The sequence below is a fragment of the Amphiura filiformis genome, chromosome 12 (genome assembly GCF_039555335.1).
Source record: "Amphiura filiformis chromosome 12, Afil_fr2py, whole genome shotgun sequence".
Lineage (NCBI taxonomy): Eukaryota > Metazoa > Echinodermata > Ophiuroidea > Amphilepidida > Amphiuridae > Amphiura > Amphiura filiformis.
Genome location: NC_092639.1, coordinates 5,842,319 through 5,860,250, shown reverse-complemented (window position 1 = coordinate 5,860,250; position 17,932 = coordinate 5,842,319). Strand labels below are relative to the sequence as shown.

Sequence of the window (17,932 nt, the reverse complement as noted above, 5' to 3'; positions counted from 1 at the left end):
GAAATAATGTAGCAATCCATTGATATGATGTGAACGCGTCACAAATAATCTGAGATATAGATGCTTTAAAAACTTTCCAAACTTTTGTTGAGACGTATAGTCAAGACCTGTTATATGATGCAAGCAGATGCTAAAATAAATAAAATAATAGAAAAGAGGTGATTACAGAATGAGGATCTTGAGATTTTTTGTGTAGAAAATAAGTAACTTAATGGTCAGACAAGGAACGTCACGGTCAGACAGAGCTACGTGTGGAATGCCACGCTGGGTGACAGACAAGACCCTTAAGCTGAGATCAGAAAGAGATGCGGCCAAGAAGACATACCTACCTACTAGAACCCGTCACGCCAAGTGTAGAGAAGGCTCAACACCCAGCTAAATGAGTCTTACAGAGCTGACGAACTTGCCTCTATACACCGCCAAACGGAAGACAAGTAGCAATTGAAATGGCAATATAACTCCACATGGAAATTAATCTATGACATCTCTGGGAAGAAGAAGAGATCAAATCCCAAAGTGAAGAAGAGAGGTGGGCAGTCCCCCTCAAGTAACAAAGAAGTCCTTGCTGAATGGAAAGACTATTCTGTGACTTCCGTTAACAATGACAATGGACCACCAACATCGGATCTCCCACCACCCGCCGATCAGGACGTACCTATTTGAGCTGTTCCCCTTACCCTGGAAGAGACAAAAAGAAGGCCATTCAAGCAATGAAAACCAACACACGTGCATGAAATTTCATGTGTGTTGGTATAAATCATGATTTTGATTTAAACTTTTGATTCAAACACATGGATTTAATTCCTACCTCGTAAACTCCTGAAAGTTTTTACGAACATAGGAGGCCCAGTAGTACAGCATCTGAGGTCTCAAACCACATTCACATCAAGTCTCCTGGACACTTCGTGGACTTGGACAAAGTTCACATACTTGACAGGGACAACGGTGGTTCCAGCGTGGAGTCAAAGAAGTAGTTCACATCAAAGCCAACCAACCATCTCTCAACAAAAACGGGGACCGGTTCAAACTTTCAGGAGTCCCGGGTACCGGGTAGGAGTCTACGAGTATGTTATCAGGTCAAATGTCAAAAAGTTCACCATCTGAAAATTCCGAGGAAGGAATTTTAATTCCTACCTCGGAATTTTCAGAAATCACTTGTGACGCGATCAAGCAAAATCAGTCGGAACTCGGCAATAATAAATTTTCAGTTTCCTACAGGATAGTAAAAAGCATTTGCAAAGCTAGATTTTGCAGAAAACCCCATTGAAATTGAACAACCAGTTCCAAAGATATGAGCAATTAACGAGTTTCCAAAACAAGAGGAAACAAAAGGAAATATTTCCTTTGTTTGGCTATATCTCCAAATCAATATTACCGAGTTCCGACTGATTTTGCTTGATCGTATCACACTTGTGTTTGGATCAAAATTTTAAATCAAAATCACGAAAACCAACACAGTTGCTGGACTGGACTGTGTGATTATCACTGAGGCATTCCAGAGTGGTGGTGAAGCTATGGTAGACATCATCTACAAATTCTGTGTAGAAGTTTTTACAAAGCTACCCCTCCGGAACAGTGGATTACCAATGTTATTGTACCCCTACCAACGAAAGGAGACCTCAGCCTCATGAACAAATATAGAGGATCACGCTGATGTCAGTTGCAGCTGAGGTGTACAATAGGCTTGTTGCCCATGGGGGTCGATCTGACAAGTTGAGCCATCCGTGTACGCTCAAATGAGCGATGTCGCCAAGTCGATTGCTGTATCGGCGTCAGCTAAATTCAAGAGGGCGCTCAAGAGGAAATTAGAGGGCACAGGCATGGAACATGGAGTCAGAACCCGGGGGGGGGGGGTACTCAGTACAAATGACCATACGGGGAGGTGCCGCAAATATGGGTAGCATTTTCAGCCTTTTGGTATATCAATGATCCCTTTTTCAAAGCCTATTTTGGTATATGAATGGGTCCTTTTTTCAAAATTTTCTCAATTTTTTCGGAAAATAGCGCAATTTTTCCTTAATCTTGCCAAAATTGTAAAAACTAAGACAAATTGGGTTAAATTCGGCCGAAAATTTTGACTTGATATCAATGGGTCCAAATTCTTGAAAAATTGGTATATTTATGGGTCCACTTTCAAATTCTCAGCGGCACGTCCCTACCAAAACCAAACTTGAGTACACCCCCCCCCCGGGAGTCAGAACAGCAAATCGTCCAACATTCCACTATTTTGAGCAAACAACTTCAGGAAAGTTTCCGATTTCTTAGAAAGTTGTCGCAATTGACTTGTATGATGCAAACATTCAAACCAATGCAATAGAATAATTTTATATCGTAAACCTTAATTTTTGAAAAATTAACAATGTAAAATTATTCTGGGGGGGGGGGTAAAGATATTGATTAAAGTCGTACCCCTTGACTAGAAACCCTGGCTACAGGATGGGCATGACATGAATTCACATCTTTTCAGGTAGGCTACTCCAAACTACTTCAGGCAAAGTTTCCGATTTCTTAGAAAGTTGTCGCAATTGACTTGTATGATGCAAACATTCAAACAAATGCAATAGAATAATTTTATATCGTAAACCTTAATTTTTGAAAAATTAACAATGGAAAATTATTCTGGTGGTCAAAATGTACATTTTCAACACAAAAACATTTATGTAAAGATATTGATTAAAGTCGTACCCCTTGACTAGAAACCCTGGCTACAGGATGGGCAAGACATGAATTCACATCTTTTCAGGTAGGCTACTCCAAACTACTTCAGGCAAAGTTTCCGATTTCTTAGAAAGTTGTCGCAATTGACTTGTATGATGCAAACATTCAAACAAATTCAATAGAATAATTTTATATCGTAAACCTAAATTTTTGAAAAATTAACAATGTAAAATTATTCTGGTGGTCAAAATGTACATTTCTAATCTAAAAACATTTATGTAAGGATAGTGATTAAAGTCGTCCACCTTGACTAGAAACCCTGGCTACAGGATGGGCAAGACATGAATTCACATCTTTTCAGGTAGGCTACTCCAAACTACTCCAAGTTTCCGATTTCTTAGAAAGTTGTTGCAATTGACTTGTATGCCATGCAAGCATTCAAACCAATGCAATAGAATAATTTTATATCGTAAACCTTAATTTTTTTTAAATTAACAATGTAGAACTATTCTGGGGGTCAAAATGTACATTTTCAACCTAAAAACATATATGTAAAGATATTGATTAAAGTTGTACCCCTTGACTAGAAACCCTGGCTACAGGATGGGCAAGACATGAATTCACATCTTTTCAGGTAGGCTACTTTCTTTGAAAGGGTATTATATCTTTTGAAATGGGGGTCAAAAACGTTGTAGGTTGTACAGAGTTTTTACACGTGGAAGTCCAACTTGTCCACACCCTATCCCCCACCACACACACACAGCGTATTTCTGAGCACTTGCTAACCACTTGCAGCCTCAATACGTCCCCTACTCTTTAAAACTTATGTCCCCAGCTGGAATGCCTCTTCGTGTGTCCACGTTTGCATTAAATATTCCACCCACCTGCCCCCCCCCATATTTACAACTCAAACAACCATTGAATAAAATAAAAATAAATACATTGCTATAGTATATTGACCATAACACTCAGTACGCTACTGACCAGCTTCTTTTGTTATGCATAGTCGCGCTTAAAGTCGATCGATACATGTTGAAATCAGCACAATTCAGAGATACACCTTTTTGCCATGAAATTCATTTTCTCGGTCAAATATAAAGCAATATTTTTTTCTTCAGTAATGTCAGTTAAAAACATAGTGCTTAAAATACCTTTTAAAAAATTTCGATGATAGAATTAGGCATGATATTGTGCCTATCAGTGTAAGATTTTTGATTTTTACAAAACTCAACTTCGCCCGCGAGCTTTTTTCGGAAATATTTATTTTTGCGTTTCAAACTAATATAATTCGCTAGCGAATTATATTAGTTTGAAACGCAAATCATGTGGGTCTATATATTACAGTTTACTGAGAATATGATCTGTTTTAATTTCACCTTTGTTTTCTCTTGTGACTGTCAAAATGTCCAACCAGAACTTCATTTCTAATCAAAGTAATATTATAAATATAACCAGCAGAAATAATCGATATTTCTATTGTGGTTTGCAAAATCATTAATCCATGGGTACATTCGCGAGTTGATTTTGACAAAATTGGTAGCCGAAATTGAAATATGGTGCAATCAAAACCGAAATTCTAACAAACATATGACATATAGCCCGATATGACATGTATGATGTGCTTTAGAAAGCTGGGAAATATATTTCGTTAGCGAATTATGTTATATTTAAAAGCAAAAACGTTGACTTGACCCCTCTAACAAAAAAAAAAAAAAAAAAAATTCACAGGGCAACTTGAAGCCCGTGAAAATCGAAAATTTACCACCAGCATTATAGTTTTCTTCTGACATTTACCGAAGAAATAAAAATTATTGCTTTTCATTAGATCGACAAAATTAATTATGAAGTGAAAATGTGTAACACCGAATTCGTTCGTTTCAAGCGCCTAATTTAAGTGACTAAGTGGGTCTTGTTTAACAATAGCAATCAGACTGACTAGCGTTCTACGTGATAACAACTCTATGAAAGGCTGTGTTCAACCAGATGTATATATTTCTAATGATATAATGGGCTGTACATATTGTATGCAAATCAGATTGGTTTTAAACCCCAGCACTTAACAGCTACATTACTTCCTAATGCAGATGACTGTTATTACGAATTAATTTTTTTTTAAATGCAGCTAACATCATACATATTATTCTAAATTAAAGAGACAGAAATGTGTTCCGTTATCTGGGGTTAATACACACCTATGACGTCGCGCTATTGTTTTACCGCTCCATTATTTTCCACGAATGGAGCGATGATCACAATAACACGCCATTCGTAAATGCCTTTCTCTTTTCTCTGAAAAGCAAATACTTTTCAGGGAAAAAGTACTGGCATTTACGAATGTAGTGTTAATATCAATTGCACTTTTGAAAAGCAAGTATTTGCGAAAAGTGCGGTATTGTTATCATCACTTCATTCATGCAAAAAAAAAATAAAAAAAACAAGAAGAAAATGATTTTCATTAATACAATAAATTGAGGAAGCGGATAGCAACATTTGCACAGTATTGTCATGGGACCTGAGAGCACATCAGACATATCGAATTGCATGCTGAATACGAGGATTGTCCCTATATCTAATAATAATAATAATTTTGATTTTGTGAAATTCGCGATATAATACAAATTATTAAAATTTCATATTTTTATATTTTTCCAAATGTAACAGTCCTCGAAGTAAACTTTATAAATCTAATGATATGTAATTAAACTATAGGCCTATGTAGCTGGGATGAAAAGCCGACTCAATTGAAAATTTGACCTTTCATATAGAACTTAAACATTTGTTTCCAAAAAGACTTACATTTTTTAGTGTTTTGAGGAAAAAATCTATATCTTTAATAATGAAGGTCACAATTTTCATATGATTGACGGCTGTTCAACCCAACTTCCTACTATTTACTGCATATCGTTAGATTTATACAATTTACTTTGAGGACTGTTAAATTTCAAAAATATCAATTTTTAATAATTTGCCTTAAAATGTGTATTGTATCGCGAATTTAATAAAAATCTAAATTATTTGATATCAGAAGGATGTGTCTGATTTGCTCTTAGGTGCCACAAACAAAATACGTAAAAACGTCGCTATCCGAGCCCTTACAATGCAATCTGTGAAAAGCAAGTCAAGATCAAAACGGGCAGGTTAAATTGTTGGCTAAGTACGTTGTACTTATTATGCAAGATGTGTTTTACCCTCACTTAGGCTTTACTTCGTAGGCCTTTACTTTTATTTATTTGGACCTTTCTTTCTACGCTTACTGTTTTTTATAACATTTTTTTCCTTCTTTATATTTTTATACGTTTTTAGTGGCTTAGGCCCTACATATAATTTGTCATATTTTGGGCAACATTGCTACATATACATAATACACATTCTGTATCAATGTATTTAGGCCTATGAATCTGTTTATTTTCAAATAGTTCTCTTCGGGCATGTTTAATAATGATAAAAGCCACAGTAGGTCTATTTTCTGTATAATTTTTATTTGTCATTAGTATATCTGATGTTTCATCTGATGGTATTTTGGCATGCTTGAATATTTACTTACATCGATCAGTAGGCCTATCCGATACCGTAAAACGGGTAACTTTGGGCACTTTTCAGAGTTTTTAAACCACTGCTTCCAAACAAAACCAAATATATTTCTAATTATCTCTTTTTATGACGTTAGGGTTCCTTCTACACCTTGAAGTTGAAAAAGATTTTTGAATAATTTTGAAAGGGTGCCCTAGGGGTTGAAAATAGCCTGACCAAAGTTACCCCGCATTTGGGGCAACTTTGGTCAGAGTATTACATTCCATGAAGAAAAGAAAATGAGAAAAATTGATCTTCGCTGTATATGGGCAAGGTTTTGTTTTTGTGACATTTATCCCCATGCAAAATTAAGCAAGCACGCATCCTTGCTCACAAATATCGATTTTTATTTTGTCTGAAAAAAATGGAAAAAAATGCTCATTTTTGGTCAAAAATGCCAACATTTTCGTAACTTTCAAAGAAATTGGACATGAGCGACTTCTTCCAAATATATTTCTTAACAAATTGAGACCAAATATGACTAAAAACAATATTGCTGTACGGAAATATGACCATTTAAAAATATATTTGAACGACCAAAGTTACCCCGCTTACCGAAGTTACCCCATTTTACGGTAATTAAATATTACAATGTTAGGGACGCTCCATTTGATTTCGGAAGGGGGACTGGAAGTTGAGGTGGCTTTTATTTCGCGTCGAAGGCGGCGAAGTTTGTTTCGTTTTTTGCCGACAAAGTTCAAGGACAATAATAGGCCTAGGTAAAATGTGTTGTAGTACATTTAAAATTTTCGTACCTTTTCGTACCTGATTTTGGTCCTTCTGCTGCGAATCAACGATATATATCCTCGGAATGATTCCATCACAAATATTATCCAAGATAAACAATAGTGTCCATAATTGCATGGTTGTTCCAAAATCGTAAACTCGATTCACAGAGAAGAGTATCATTGCTCAGGTATAGCGATAGGTGTAGTTTTCTTGAGGTTGACAACTGTAATGACCATTTCATGTGAGCCTATACATGCTATATGACCTTTTGCCAATTTTCCTTATTATGCAAAATAGAGACCTAAACGCAACATGACGCAACTACTTCAACAGTTAATACATTAGAAGTGGGCATAAAGAACTATTGATGGTCTAATCACTTTAATGATTTTACGAATCTACGTTTATTCAATTTGTGTAACAAACATTTTAAATCTTTATAATTCAAGAAGGTGGTTACGGATGATTTGAACTAAACACCTGGATCGTGATATGATGGGTATTTCTATAGAAATTTTACATAAAGCTGAGTCGGACTATTTTTGCACTCGCACCTAAAATTTAGTACGATCATTATATTAGTGTATTGTCCGGCATCAATGAGTAATTGATCAATTTGTAAAGAGCAACCTATTTCAATAACACTCCATTCGTGAAAAATAATGGAGCGGTAAAACAATAGCGCGACGTCATAGGTGTGTATTAAGTCGGTTAATGGCCGCGGATTAGAACGTGAGTGGGTAAGAATGGCTTCGCCGCGGTACCCACTCACGTTCTAATCCTTGGCCATTATCCTATACATAATGCATGTACACATGTTATGCCAAAAACTCTATTTCGTGATGGCTCACACATACGTCATTCCCTCTGACACAGTGGCGTAGCCAGCACTTTTTCAGATGTTGGGCAAAGGGGGCAAGACAAGTTTTAAGGGAGCAAACTTTGACGAAAATGGTCAAAAGGGGCTAAAAAAATACAAAAAAAGACATAGAAAAGGCGATTAGCGGGTTTAAGGTTAGCAACTATTTTAATCTGTTTCGATTTGGTAGTTCACTGCATCTTGTGAATGGTAGTGAGCTTGGGTAAATGACCATTTCATAGTGAGCATGTAGAAGAATTCAAATATCACAGATATACTTTTGTCGGTCCTGTGATTCTTGACTTATGTTGTAAAGAGAGCTGAAACAACAACACTTTTGTATAAAACGTGCATAACTCATTCACAACAATAAATCAAGCACGTTTTCAAAGTATATGATTTGTAGAATGAACTTTTGTAGATTTCTGTCGGTTGCAATACAACATATGAGCACTGGAGCCCATTGGTATTCAGCTAGCTAGGTTTGTCACTCTGAAACACTGTAGTAGAAGAAGAAGACTAAACACAATAAAGACATATATATGCCCCATTACACTGGCATAGATAGCTAAAACACGACAAAACAGGCATAGATAAAAAAAAAATCAGAAAAGACAGTATTAGGCCTACAACAATCAGCCAGTGACCCGGTTATTGTAATATTTGACAACGTTAAAAAAATTAACAAAAAAAAGCTTATACCCTTTAATGCAGTCATCAGATAACAGGTCAGTGCATTATAATGATATATACATTTCAAACGGGTAATACTACTAACTGCGAGAAGAGTGTGGTACGGCACAACTTTGCTAGTTGCATGCAACAACACATGTGGATACCAGTAGGCCTACTTGACAGTTTGAAATTTTTAAATAGTTAGATGAGCTAAATAATTGTTGAATACGACACATCACTCCAGTATGGATAGTGGATGGGGTTGGATTGTGTGTTTGGGATCTTTTGTTGCTTTTCTTCTAGAAACCGGTATGGTGAAAGCCTTTGGATTGTTACTGCCAGCTCTTCAAGAACAATTTGATACTTATACGTGGGTTATAGGAATAATCATCTCTCTCGTGCCAGGCTTTGGAGCTATTTCATGTAAGAGACCCATTGTTCATTATAAGGTAGAGATTATAAGATAAGGGTTTCAAGGGGGTATTCAGATATTTAAAGCAAAGTGTATGGTGAGTAAGAGTCAATAAAGGTTTTGGTCTTTTGACGGTGCCGTGGCTACATTGACGCACATAAGGCAACTGCGACAAATGACCAAATTAGTGTAATTTTTTGCTAGTCTCGGTCCCAGCCGATTTGTGCTCCTTCGTCACTAAACAAACCGTCTGGCGACAACCTCATAGTACGTCTTTTCTGATTGGCTGAACATGAAATGGGGGTTGGGACCGAGACAAATTTTTTGCGCACTTCGCGATTTTGTCACAATATAAAGTGCTTTTTGGAAAGGGGATCGTGAGTGAGAAAAATAATGTTGCCCCTTTGGAACTTTCACCCAGTCTGAACTTTGTCACTAATATGCAAGTACGGTATACAAGAATCCCCTTAAAATTACATTAAATATTCTGACAAATGAGATGCTGGCCTATTTACGCTTCGCGAAGAAGAGGAACAACTCCTCATACAAACCTAATTGCCATTACTAGTAGCGTCAGGTAAGAAGCTCATTATGTTGCGTTTATCAAGTCATATTTTTTATTTGGATCAAATTTTTAATTACACTAGTTAGCAAAACAATGGCCAAAATTCCACCATTTTGTCTCTAGAATTGACCGTAAATGACCTAAGAGTGCATGTAAAACATTTATGTAAAGATATTGATTATTGAAGTCGTGCCCCTTGACTAGAAACACTTGATACAGGATGGGCAAGACATGAATTCACATCTTTTGAAATGGGGGTAAAAAACGTTGTAGGTTGTACAGAGGGGGTCGAAAAAGTTTTTATATGTGAATGTCCAACTTGCCCACACCCACCCACACACACACAACGTATTTCAATCCGTCCCCTACTTTTTAAAATTTATGTCCCCAGTTTAAATTCCTCTTTGGGTGTCCCCGTTTGCATTCAGCTACAGCTACATTGCTTCGTAGTGCAAATGACTGGTATGACGTTATAGATAAAGGACACCTTATTGGACTGAATAGTTAGATTTGAAGAAAGCATTTGATACTATAAAACGCAATATTATTCTCAAGACCTCAAGACTGGGTGTGAACAAAATCGTGTTTTCAAAGCTATTTAGAAAGAAACCATGTTCGTGAGATAATTTGTGTTACGTATAATAATGCTTCCCGTATTTGTGATGTTCCACAAGGCTCAATTTTTGGCCAATTTATCACCAACCAACTGATGCTCAATGAAACAAAAGCCGGGCTAATTAATATCACATTCTGTTCCTGTTCCACTTCCTCGTAGCCTCCTCCACAGGCTACCCATATGCATCATCCGGAAGCGTATTATGTTGTCTCATATCCCTGGTTATGCATGATTATGTGTATTACACTGCTCCATAGACAATGTGTTGTAATTTCGTTCTGGTATACCAGAACGAAATTCAAATTTCACGATATCTTTGCTAAACGAATTAATCTGCAAAATATTTTTTGTACATAAACATGTAGCCAGAGGTTTCCAATGATATAAAAATCGCAACTTTTTTGGAGAAAAGTGGGGGTATGATGTTGTGGATCCTCCGGGATCTACGCCTATGGTAATGAAGGCATATCTTACTGCCAGTTCTATGATATGATATTTCCTCATGTATCTCGTTCCAGGTATATTTGGTGGCTCATTAAGCAAATTCTTGTCACCACGTATCTCCATGATGACGTATGGTTTACTTTCATCCATTGGGTTGATAGTTGCATCCGCAGCAGGGTCTATACCGATACTCATCTTGGCTGTATTTCTCACAGGTAGGTTGAGAAAATTCAGCAGGTTAAAATTGTTAATCTACCTGACGCACAATGTCATCGCCCCCATATCTTCATGGCAGAAATCGGCATAATGGTAGGTTGAATCCACAGCCACGCATGGCCATTTTGTTCCGACCTGTTTAATAGTTTTGAGACGCACAATGGGCCGAGGGACATCCGACTAAGGCTATTGACAATAGCCTGGTGACTGACCTCTGTAGATGTCAGTGAGCATGGCATACGTAATCTGCCAGTGGCCTACGCTGCGCTATAGTACCGTGTATCTTCCGTGACCCGAGTGTTTACGCATGAGGGCAGCTGTCATTTTTTTGTTCGGCACATATAAAATCAGAATTTTTGTCAGTTTTTGAGTTCAAAACGCACGGTTCTTGAGTGCAAGCCTTGAAATTGGCCTCTTTAGAATCAAAACATTACGGGAGATATTCATCATTTTCTACCCCAGGCCAAGGATTTATCGTCTGAATATCAAATGTGCATAGCACATAAACATGTATCGATCCCGGGTATTGATGTTAGTTTCTCTGCTGTACAATGTAATTATTTACCAGGCGATGTCGGTGTGTAACGCCAAGTAATGGAAATACGGAATTCTATTCTCATCTCATCTCCATCCAAAAGACCCACAGCTTTCGCAATTGTTGTTTTTGTATTTTGTCCATACATACATTTACATACATTAAGATGCCGCGCAAAATGGGTCTTTTATATAAAGAACATGGTTTCAATTTTGGTTTTGGTCAAGTGGTCTTTCATTCCCTCGTTTCAAGTCATGAGTTTCTGTTTTTGTTTTGTTCAGAAACCAAAGATCAAGAGATTAAAAAGAGGCGCAAAACTTGTCTGCAAACATAACGTCTAAAGCTAAATTTAATACATCGCTGAGCGACAGCGTTTGGTTTTACCCAATGAGGTAGAGCGCTTTTTGTTGCGTTAGGGAAAGCATCACTACCTCATTGGTCAAACACCAACCGCTTTTCGCTCTGTGATAGAGTAATAAATTCAAATTTAGTGTAGAAAGGTACACACTATATACATGTAGTACAATAAGTATATAATAGCCTATTGTCAAGTTTGTGCTAAGCTTATCGGATACATATCCACCTTTGCTTTTATATATAATGTAGACAAGAAATGGAGCGGATTCAATCACGTGTGGACTGTAACAAGACTAGTGAGGCATGAGTGCTGTTTATTTGCTTGTATGAAACATAAGCGATGCATAATGTTGGAGAAGATTTGATTATGAATTAGTTTCGGAAAACACTCAACCCATGCCTCTTACCTAGGCTCCCTTCTCCACTCACATTTATTACCTCATCTTCCTCTATTCTCTCTCCACCTCCCCCTACACTATTCCACTCGACTCTTGAGCTCTACTCTCCCCTCCTTCCCCTCCATCTTCCGATCTGTTTCTCTTTCTCTCTCCCCACAACACCCCACACACACCCACACACTCTCCCCACATCTCTCTCCTCTCATTTCTTTCGAACAATAAATAACTTGAATGAAAGTCAACTAGTCTATATCTTCAATCGATCCTCCTGCATGCGATATGTATGAATATGAATATGGATAGACACTCGAGTGTCTATTCTTTCGAGTGTCTATTCTTTTGTAATCTCGGTGGAAATATTTCGATGGTCTATCCTTGGATTATTCGGCCAACTAAATCACTCCTTCAAATGTAGATTGACTTGTTCGACTTCTCTGCTCGTGAATATTGCACTATGAAATTTAAAAACTTCTTTTGTATGCATTGATCAGGTAACTTCCAAGCAAGGGAAACTGAAATGAAAACCGAAACTTTTTTTACCAGTTGTTAGTTTCTAACAAAGGATACAGACAAATCTATCGGTAATAGTGTCAGTCAAAGGCTTAGGCAGGATAAAAGGAAACCACATGATCAAAACCAGATCCAACCTTAAAACTCATAACTTGAAACTACCAATTGTCGTAGCTAAGCTCTCGACGGACGTTATTATCGATAGCTTTGTCTCGACCCGTTGTTGCAAGCAGAAAACTTGAAGAAAGTGTTATCGGTTTTCCTTTTAGTTTCATACGTAATCATCTAAACCCTAATCTCTTCGGTTAAAAGTCAGCTGATCAAGAAGTCCTTAATATTCGCAGGGCAGAGAGAGCAACCAGGTTCAACAACATTTGCAAGTGTGAGATACATGTTCAAATAATCCTATGGATTATCTGTGAATAATGAAGAGTAGTACTGTCACGAACCCCTCGCGGAAATATCCTGCGTCTCTTCGAGCCACTTCCGGTCCTGTCGGGACTCGAACCCACGACCCTGGGTTTAAGAGGCGAGCGCGCTAGCGTATAGACGAAAAGAGGACTTATACCTCCGTGACATGCTCCCCCTCCTCGTAAGGCGCGTCCTCGCGCCTTACTTCCTCTGTTTAAACTGGTCGTCCTTGATACAAGGCATACTCGGCCAGACTGGTCGTCCTTGATACAAGAAATACTCGGCCAGCCATTTTGTGAACGCCTAACCCTTTCCGATGGGTGATCCCCCTGGTGTTAAGAAACACCAGGGACCACCGCTGCCACCATTTATGTCACGAACCCCTCACGGAAATATCGTGCGCCTCTTCGACCCACTTCCGGTCCTGCCGGGACTCGAACCCACGACCCTGGGTTTAAGAGGCGAGCGCGCTAGCGTATAGACCAAAAGAGGACTTCCCCGTCAGGTCTATAACACTAACGCACTTATACCTCCGTGACAGTACTATATTAATGACTGACGATATTAAAAAATACAAAGATCATGTGATGATGAATTTCTCAGTTAAATATTTCACGTTTGAAATTTGATGCACAACTAACTAATTTATTACGTCATGGTTATGTTAACTCTATTCAGAACATGTCCACTATGATGAAATTTCTCCAGCTTTCTAGCATCGTTAACTCGATCACTTGATTTTTTCGTTTCTGAACCTTAGAGAAACCAAAATCCCATTTATTATTTATTATTTATGTTCAACAGGTTTTTCCTTTGGAGCAGAAGCAATCAGTATAGCAGCTTTGCCATTTTACGTCGAAACATTGAATGACTTAGCAATAGGAATCTCGATCTCCCACTTCGGTTTATCAATAGGCTTGATAATCGTGCCTCCTTTGACACAGTTACTACTGGACATCTATGGATGGAGGGGAACGCTTCTAATTCTTGGTGGACTTAACTCACATCTAGTTGTGTGTGGTGCGTTACTTAGACCTACCGAATTATCTAAAACCACAGCTACAAAACATGTATCTTCTCCCACCATCCAATTGACAAATAAACTGGAGACAATCATTCAAATCATGGATTTAGATTTGTTCATTAATTTTGGTTTCGTGTGCTTGCTCTGCATTTCCACTGCAGGTGGTTATTATTATACAGGGTGGGTAATATATTTTGTGACACATTGCCATGAGCTTGGATTTCTACAATATGAATCAGCTTTCTTAGCAACTATGGGTGGCGTAGGGAACCTTGCAGGTGCCATCGCCTTCCCAATAGCTGCAAAATATTTATCAGGTAAAACCACTTTCTACATCTCTACTTTGATAACGACTGCGGCCTTTGCAGCTGATCCAGTCATGTCTATGTCACATTCCTACTTTGGAATTATGGGGTCATCGTTTGCGGTTAATTTTGGATCTGCTGTCACGTTTTGTTGTCTTTATAAGGAACTTGTTGTCGTTGTAGAAGAAGAGAAGCTTTCGAATGGAGTCAGCTGGCTCTTCATCGGATACTCGATAGGAGCCATATCAAGCGGCTTCTTGTCAGGTATGTGAGTTTAAATTGTCCAAAATATATTCAGAATTTACTCAAATAGTTGACAAGGTTAACAAAAGATTCATTTGGGGATGTATAGGCTTACTCGGCGAAATATTTAATTTCTTTTCATTGGCTACAAAACGATTATCTTATAAACGCACCTCGATACACCTGAGCACACAATTTCGTCCAAGAAGCATACCTTGTAGAGAATACGGACTGTGTTTAGCTTACACGGTTGAGTGCATAGTATCATAACTAGAGCTGTGTGAGCTTCTAATGGAAAATGGGCATCTGTGATTGTTTTTTCTCAAAACCTCAAGTGTTCCCCTCATCTAATCAGAATTGTTTTTATATCGAACGAAAGCTAAAACTTTTTACATTACATCATGCAGCAGATGACAATGTTTATATATAGCAAGGCGCCTGTGGTAAATCTGTTGAAAACAACCGATTCACGCACAATTTTTGACCATGACCAAAATCTAGGTTTTAAAAGTCAAAACCTCAAGTGGTACGTAAATATTTTTCAAATTTCATGTCATTAAATGAAAGAGCACACTTATATTGTCCATATACTACATGTAGCTTCATTTCAATGAGCAATGGCCAGTTACTATCTAATGTGTGATTACAGAGGTTTGTGCTTCTTTTTATCCTTTTCATGAATACAGGGTGGTTGTATGAGCGTTTTGGTAACTACACAACGTCGTTCCTGTTCCTGAGTGTGGTGTCGACTCTTTCTATAAGCCCGTGGTTAGTTTCAGACATCAAAAAGGCAATTACCAAAGACCATCATCAAGATTATGCCATGATTCACAATACGGACACAGAAAAATGATTGACCACATGGTAAATCAAGGAATGCTTTGCCAAATTGTAAAATTGGTAAAGAAACCGAAACTACGTCGTTGTCAATACGCACAAATATCAATGTTTCGGTGCTTTTTTATTTTTTGTTTGTATGTTTTTCTTTCGGGAATTACGGTACTGGTTTATTCTGCATGCATTGTTTGAGGATTCCTTTGGAAATAAGCCCCTTTTAACGGCGTTTTGCATATCTCCTTTTAATGTATTATTAATGAATTTTTATAATGGTTTTTATGTTTTTAAATCAAGGTATTATACTACCATTGAATGGATATTGCATCATTACAAGTCTATTGAATACCATTACGTAATACGCACTGTAACATATTCCGTCCACAAAAGAAGTAACTATATTATGGAAAGCAAATTTATACTTCTACGCTACTCAAATTTGGTACACTCACCGGAGCGCTTTCACCGGGTCAACCGGCTTCTTCAGAGGATGTTATTGCTAGTGATGTAGTACTAGGACACCTCCGATGACGTCACAGATGTTGATGACGTCAAACTTGAAGATATTGTGCCGCCCCCTTGGTAGCTCTTGGTTCCGGGGGGTCAGGAGGTTGTCCCAGACAGGGTCGATGTTCAACCCTTTGTCACGGTTCAGTCTGGGTCTTTTAGTTCTGTTACTGTTGCGTCCTATATTATACTACATCACTAGCAACACCAATCTTCAGAGCAATAACATCCGCTGAAGCCCGCGCTGAAGACGCCGGTTGACCCGGTGAAAGCGCTCCGGTGAGTGTACCAAATTTGAGTAGCGTAGAAGTATAGATTTACTTTCTATTTACGTTTACCGCTACGTATGAATATACATCATTAAACTATATTATGATTTCATCTTTATCAAATGTGCCGCCAAAGTTGCTTGTTTATTTATATAGCTAAAGTCTGCACAAGAAGTAACACAGCTGTTATAAATACGCCTATAGCTCCCGCTATAGCTTCAAAACTAATAATAATTGTCACAATATTTTAACATAAAAAGAAGGATAATTTATTTACACGCATTTTGATACCCAATTTGTCCAGTTTTGTTCAATATTAACAATACAACAGTGTTTTGAAACAAAGATGGGTCATTCTTCGGTAAGGTGCACTTTTGAAGGTTTTGAAAATAGACATGTCTCCAGTGTAGTAAAAAAGTGTTTGGCTCAATCTTTATTAGCAGCTTGATGTAATTTTTTGGCTTTTTCTGCAGCTAATGTCATCTCCATCACGGTCGTCATCTCCGTCACAATTGCAACGAAGTTCAACTGATACCAAAAATGTGTCACACATTGAACATTTGTTTTTTACCTATAGAGGAAGGGAGTATAACCAAGATTATGCAACATATCATTACATTTCCATTTGACCAGTTTTAAGGTCAAAGCAGGGCATTATCTGTAGAGTGACGGAGATGATGTCAAGGAATGGAAATTCTGCTGTATCATCTCCGTCACATGACGGAAATGATTCTCTCATGGTGAAAATCACCCCAAACGTCATATCACAAAATTGTGACGGATATGACGTGATGGTATATTGTGAAATTAACAAACTTACGACCCTAGTGGTACAACTATAACATACACATGGTCAATAAAGGAGGTGAATAGAAATAAACGTACAACTGTTGTAATTTTGAAAAAAGTAAAATAAATAATGCGAACATTTTAGGTATCAGAAGCGTTCGGAGATGATGATTAATAAAGGTACCCACCTGTGTTAGTGAAGAAATGGTTATAGTTTTGATAAATTTATTGTGCCAACATGAGGAAAAAATGTCTAAATGAATTTACTGCATATTGACTTGTGCTCTCTAGGTCAAATAAATGACCTTACAAAATTAGTATTTTTCTCCAGGCGCTTCTAAATTTTCGTGACGGTAGATGACGCAGACATAGGGACAGGACATTTTAGACATATAGGGTGAAATTATTTTTACTCCTGGCTATGAAAGATGTGTTACAATAACTTTTTCTACAATATACAATAAATAACTTGTCATTCCCGGTGTTTTTTACGATGCTGAAGTTATCCACTAAAAGATATCAGCATCAAAAATTTTGATGACCCCAATCGGGACATGGGGTTTTGGGGGTTGTGACACCCTGTATAAGCAATTTTCTCGAAAATAAGAACTTCTTTTAATATTTTGATGTTTTGAGATATAAAAGGAACGTCAATACTAAACAACTGCAAAAAACAAAATTTTTCGTATTTTAGTTATGACTCCTGAAAGTGGAGGGACTGCAATCGTGCACCTTACCGAAGAATGACCCAGATACCCGAGTTAAAAAGTTGCAGCTATTTGTAATGATTTGAAGTAAGATAATGGCGTGCTACAGTGCTGGCATAATAACCATTGATCGCTGTAAACTGCAACTTTTAAATTCGGGTATTTTTCTTTAAAAGCACTACTGCGTTGTTAATGTTGAACGACATTATGACAAATGGGGTATCAAAATGCGCGTAAATAAATCATCCTTCTCTCTATGTTGAAATTTTGTGAAAACTATTTTTAGTTCTGAAGCTATA

General features: G+C 37.6%; 1 protein-coding gene across 1 annotated transcript; it reads left to right on the top strand.

The window, feature by feature from the left end:
* The first annotated feature begins 14,155 nt into the window (after positions 1 to 14,155).
* LOC140165307 (uncharacterized) lies at positions 14,156 to 15,571 on the top strand. Its single transcript, XM_072188644.1, has 2 exons — positions 14,156 to 14,548; positions 15,214 to 15,571. Exons 1-2 carry the CDS (start codon positions 14,233 to 14,235, stop codon positions 15,378 to 15,380), a joined length of 483 nt encoding a protein of 160 aa, XP_072044745.1. The 5' UTR covers positions 14,156 to 14,232; the 3' UTR covers positions 15,381 to 15,571.
* Positions 15,572 to 17,932: the final 2,361 nt, after the last annotated feature.

Bases quoted from the DNA above. Each gene is read 5' to 3' on its own strand.
- LOC140165307 (XM_072188644.1), top strand. From the start codon at position 14,233: ATGGGTGGCGTAGGGAACCTTGCAGGTGCCATCGCCTTCCCAATAGCT. The intron at 14,549-15,213 runs GTATGTGAGTTT...TCATGAATACAG, and splicing joins ATCAAGCGGCTTCTTGTCAG to GGTGGTTGTATGAGCGTTTT.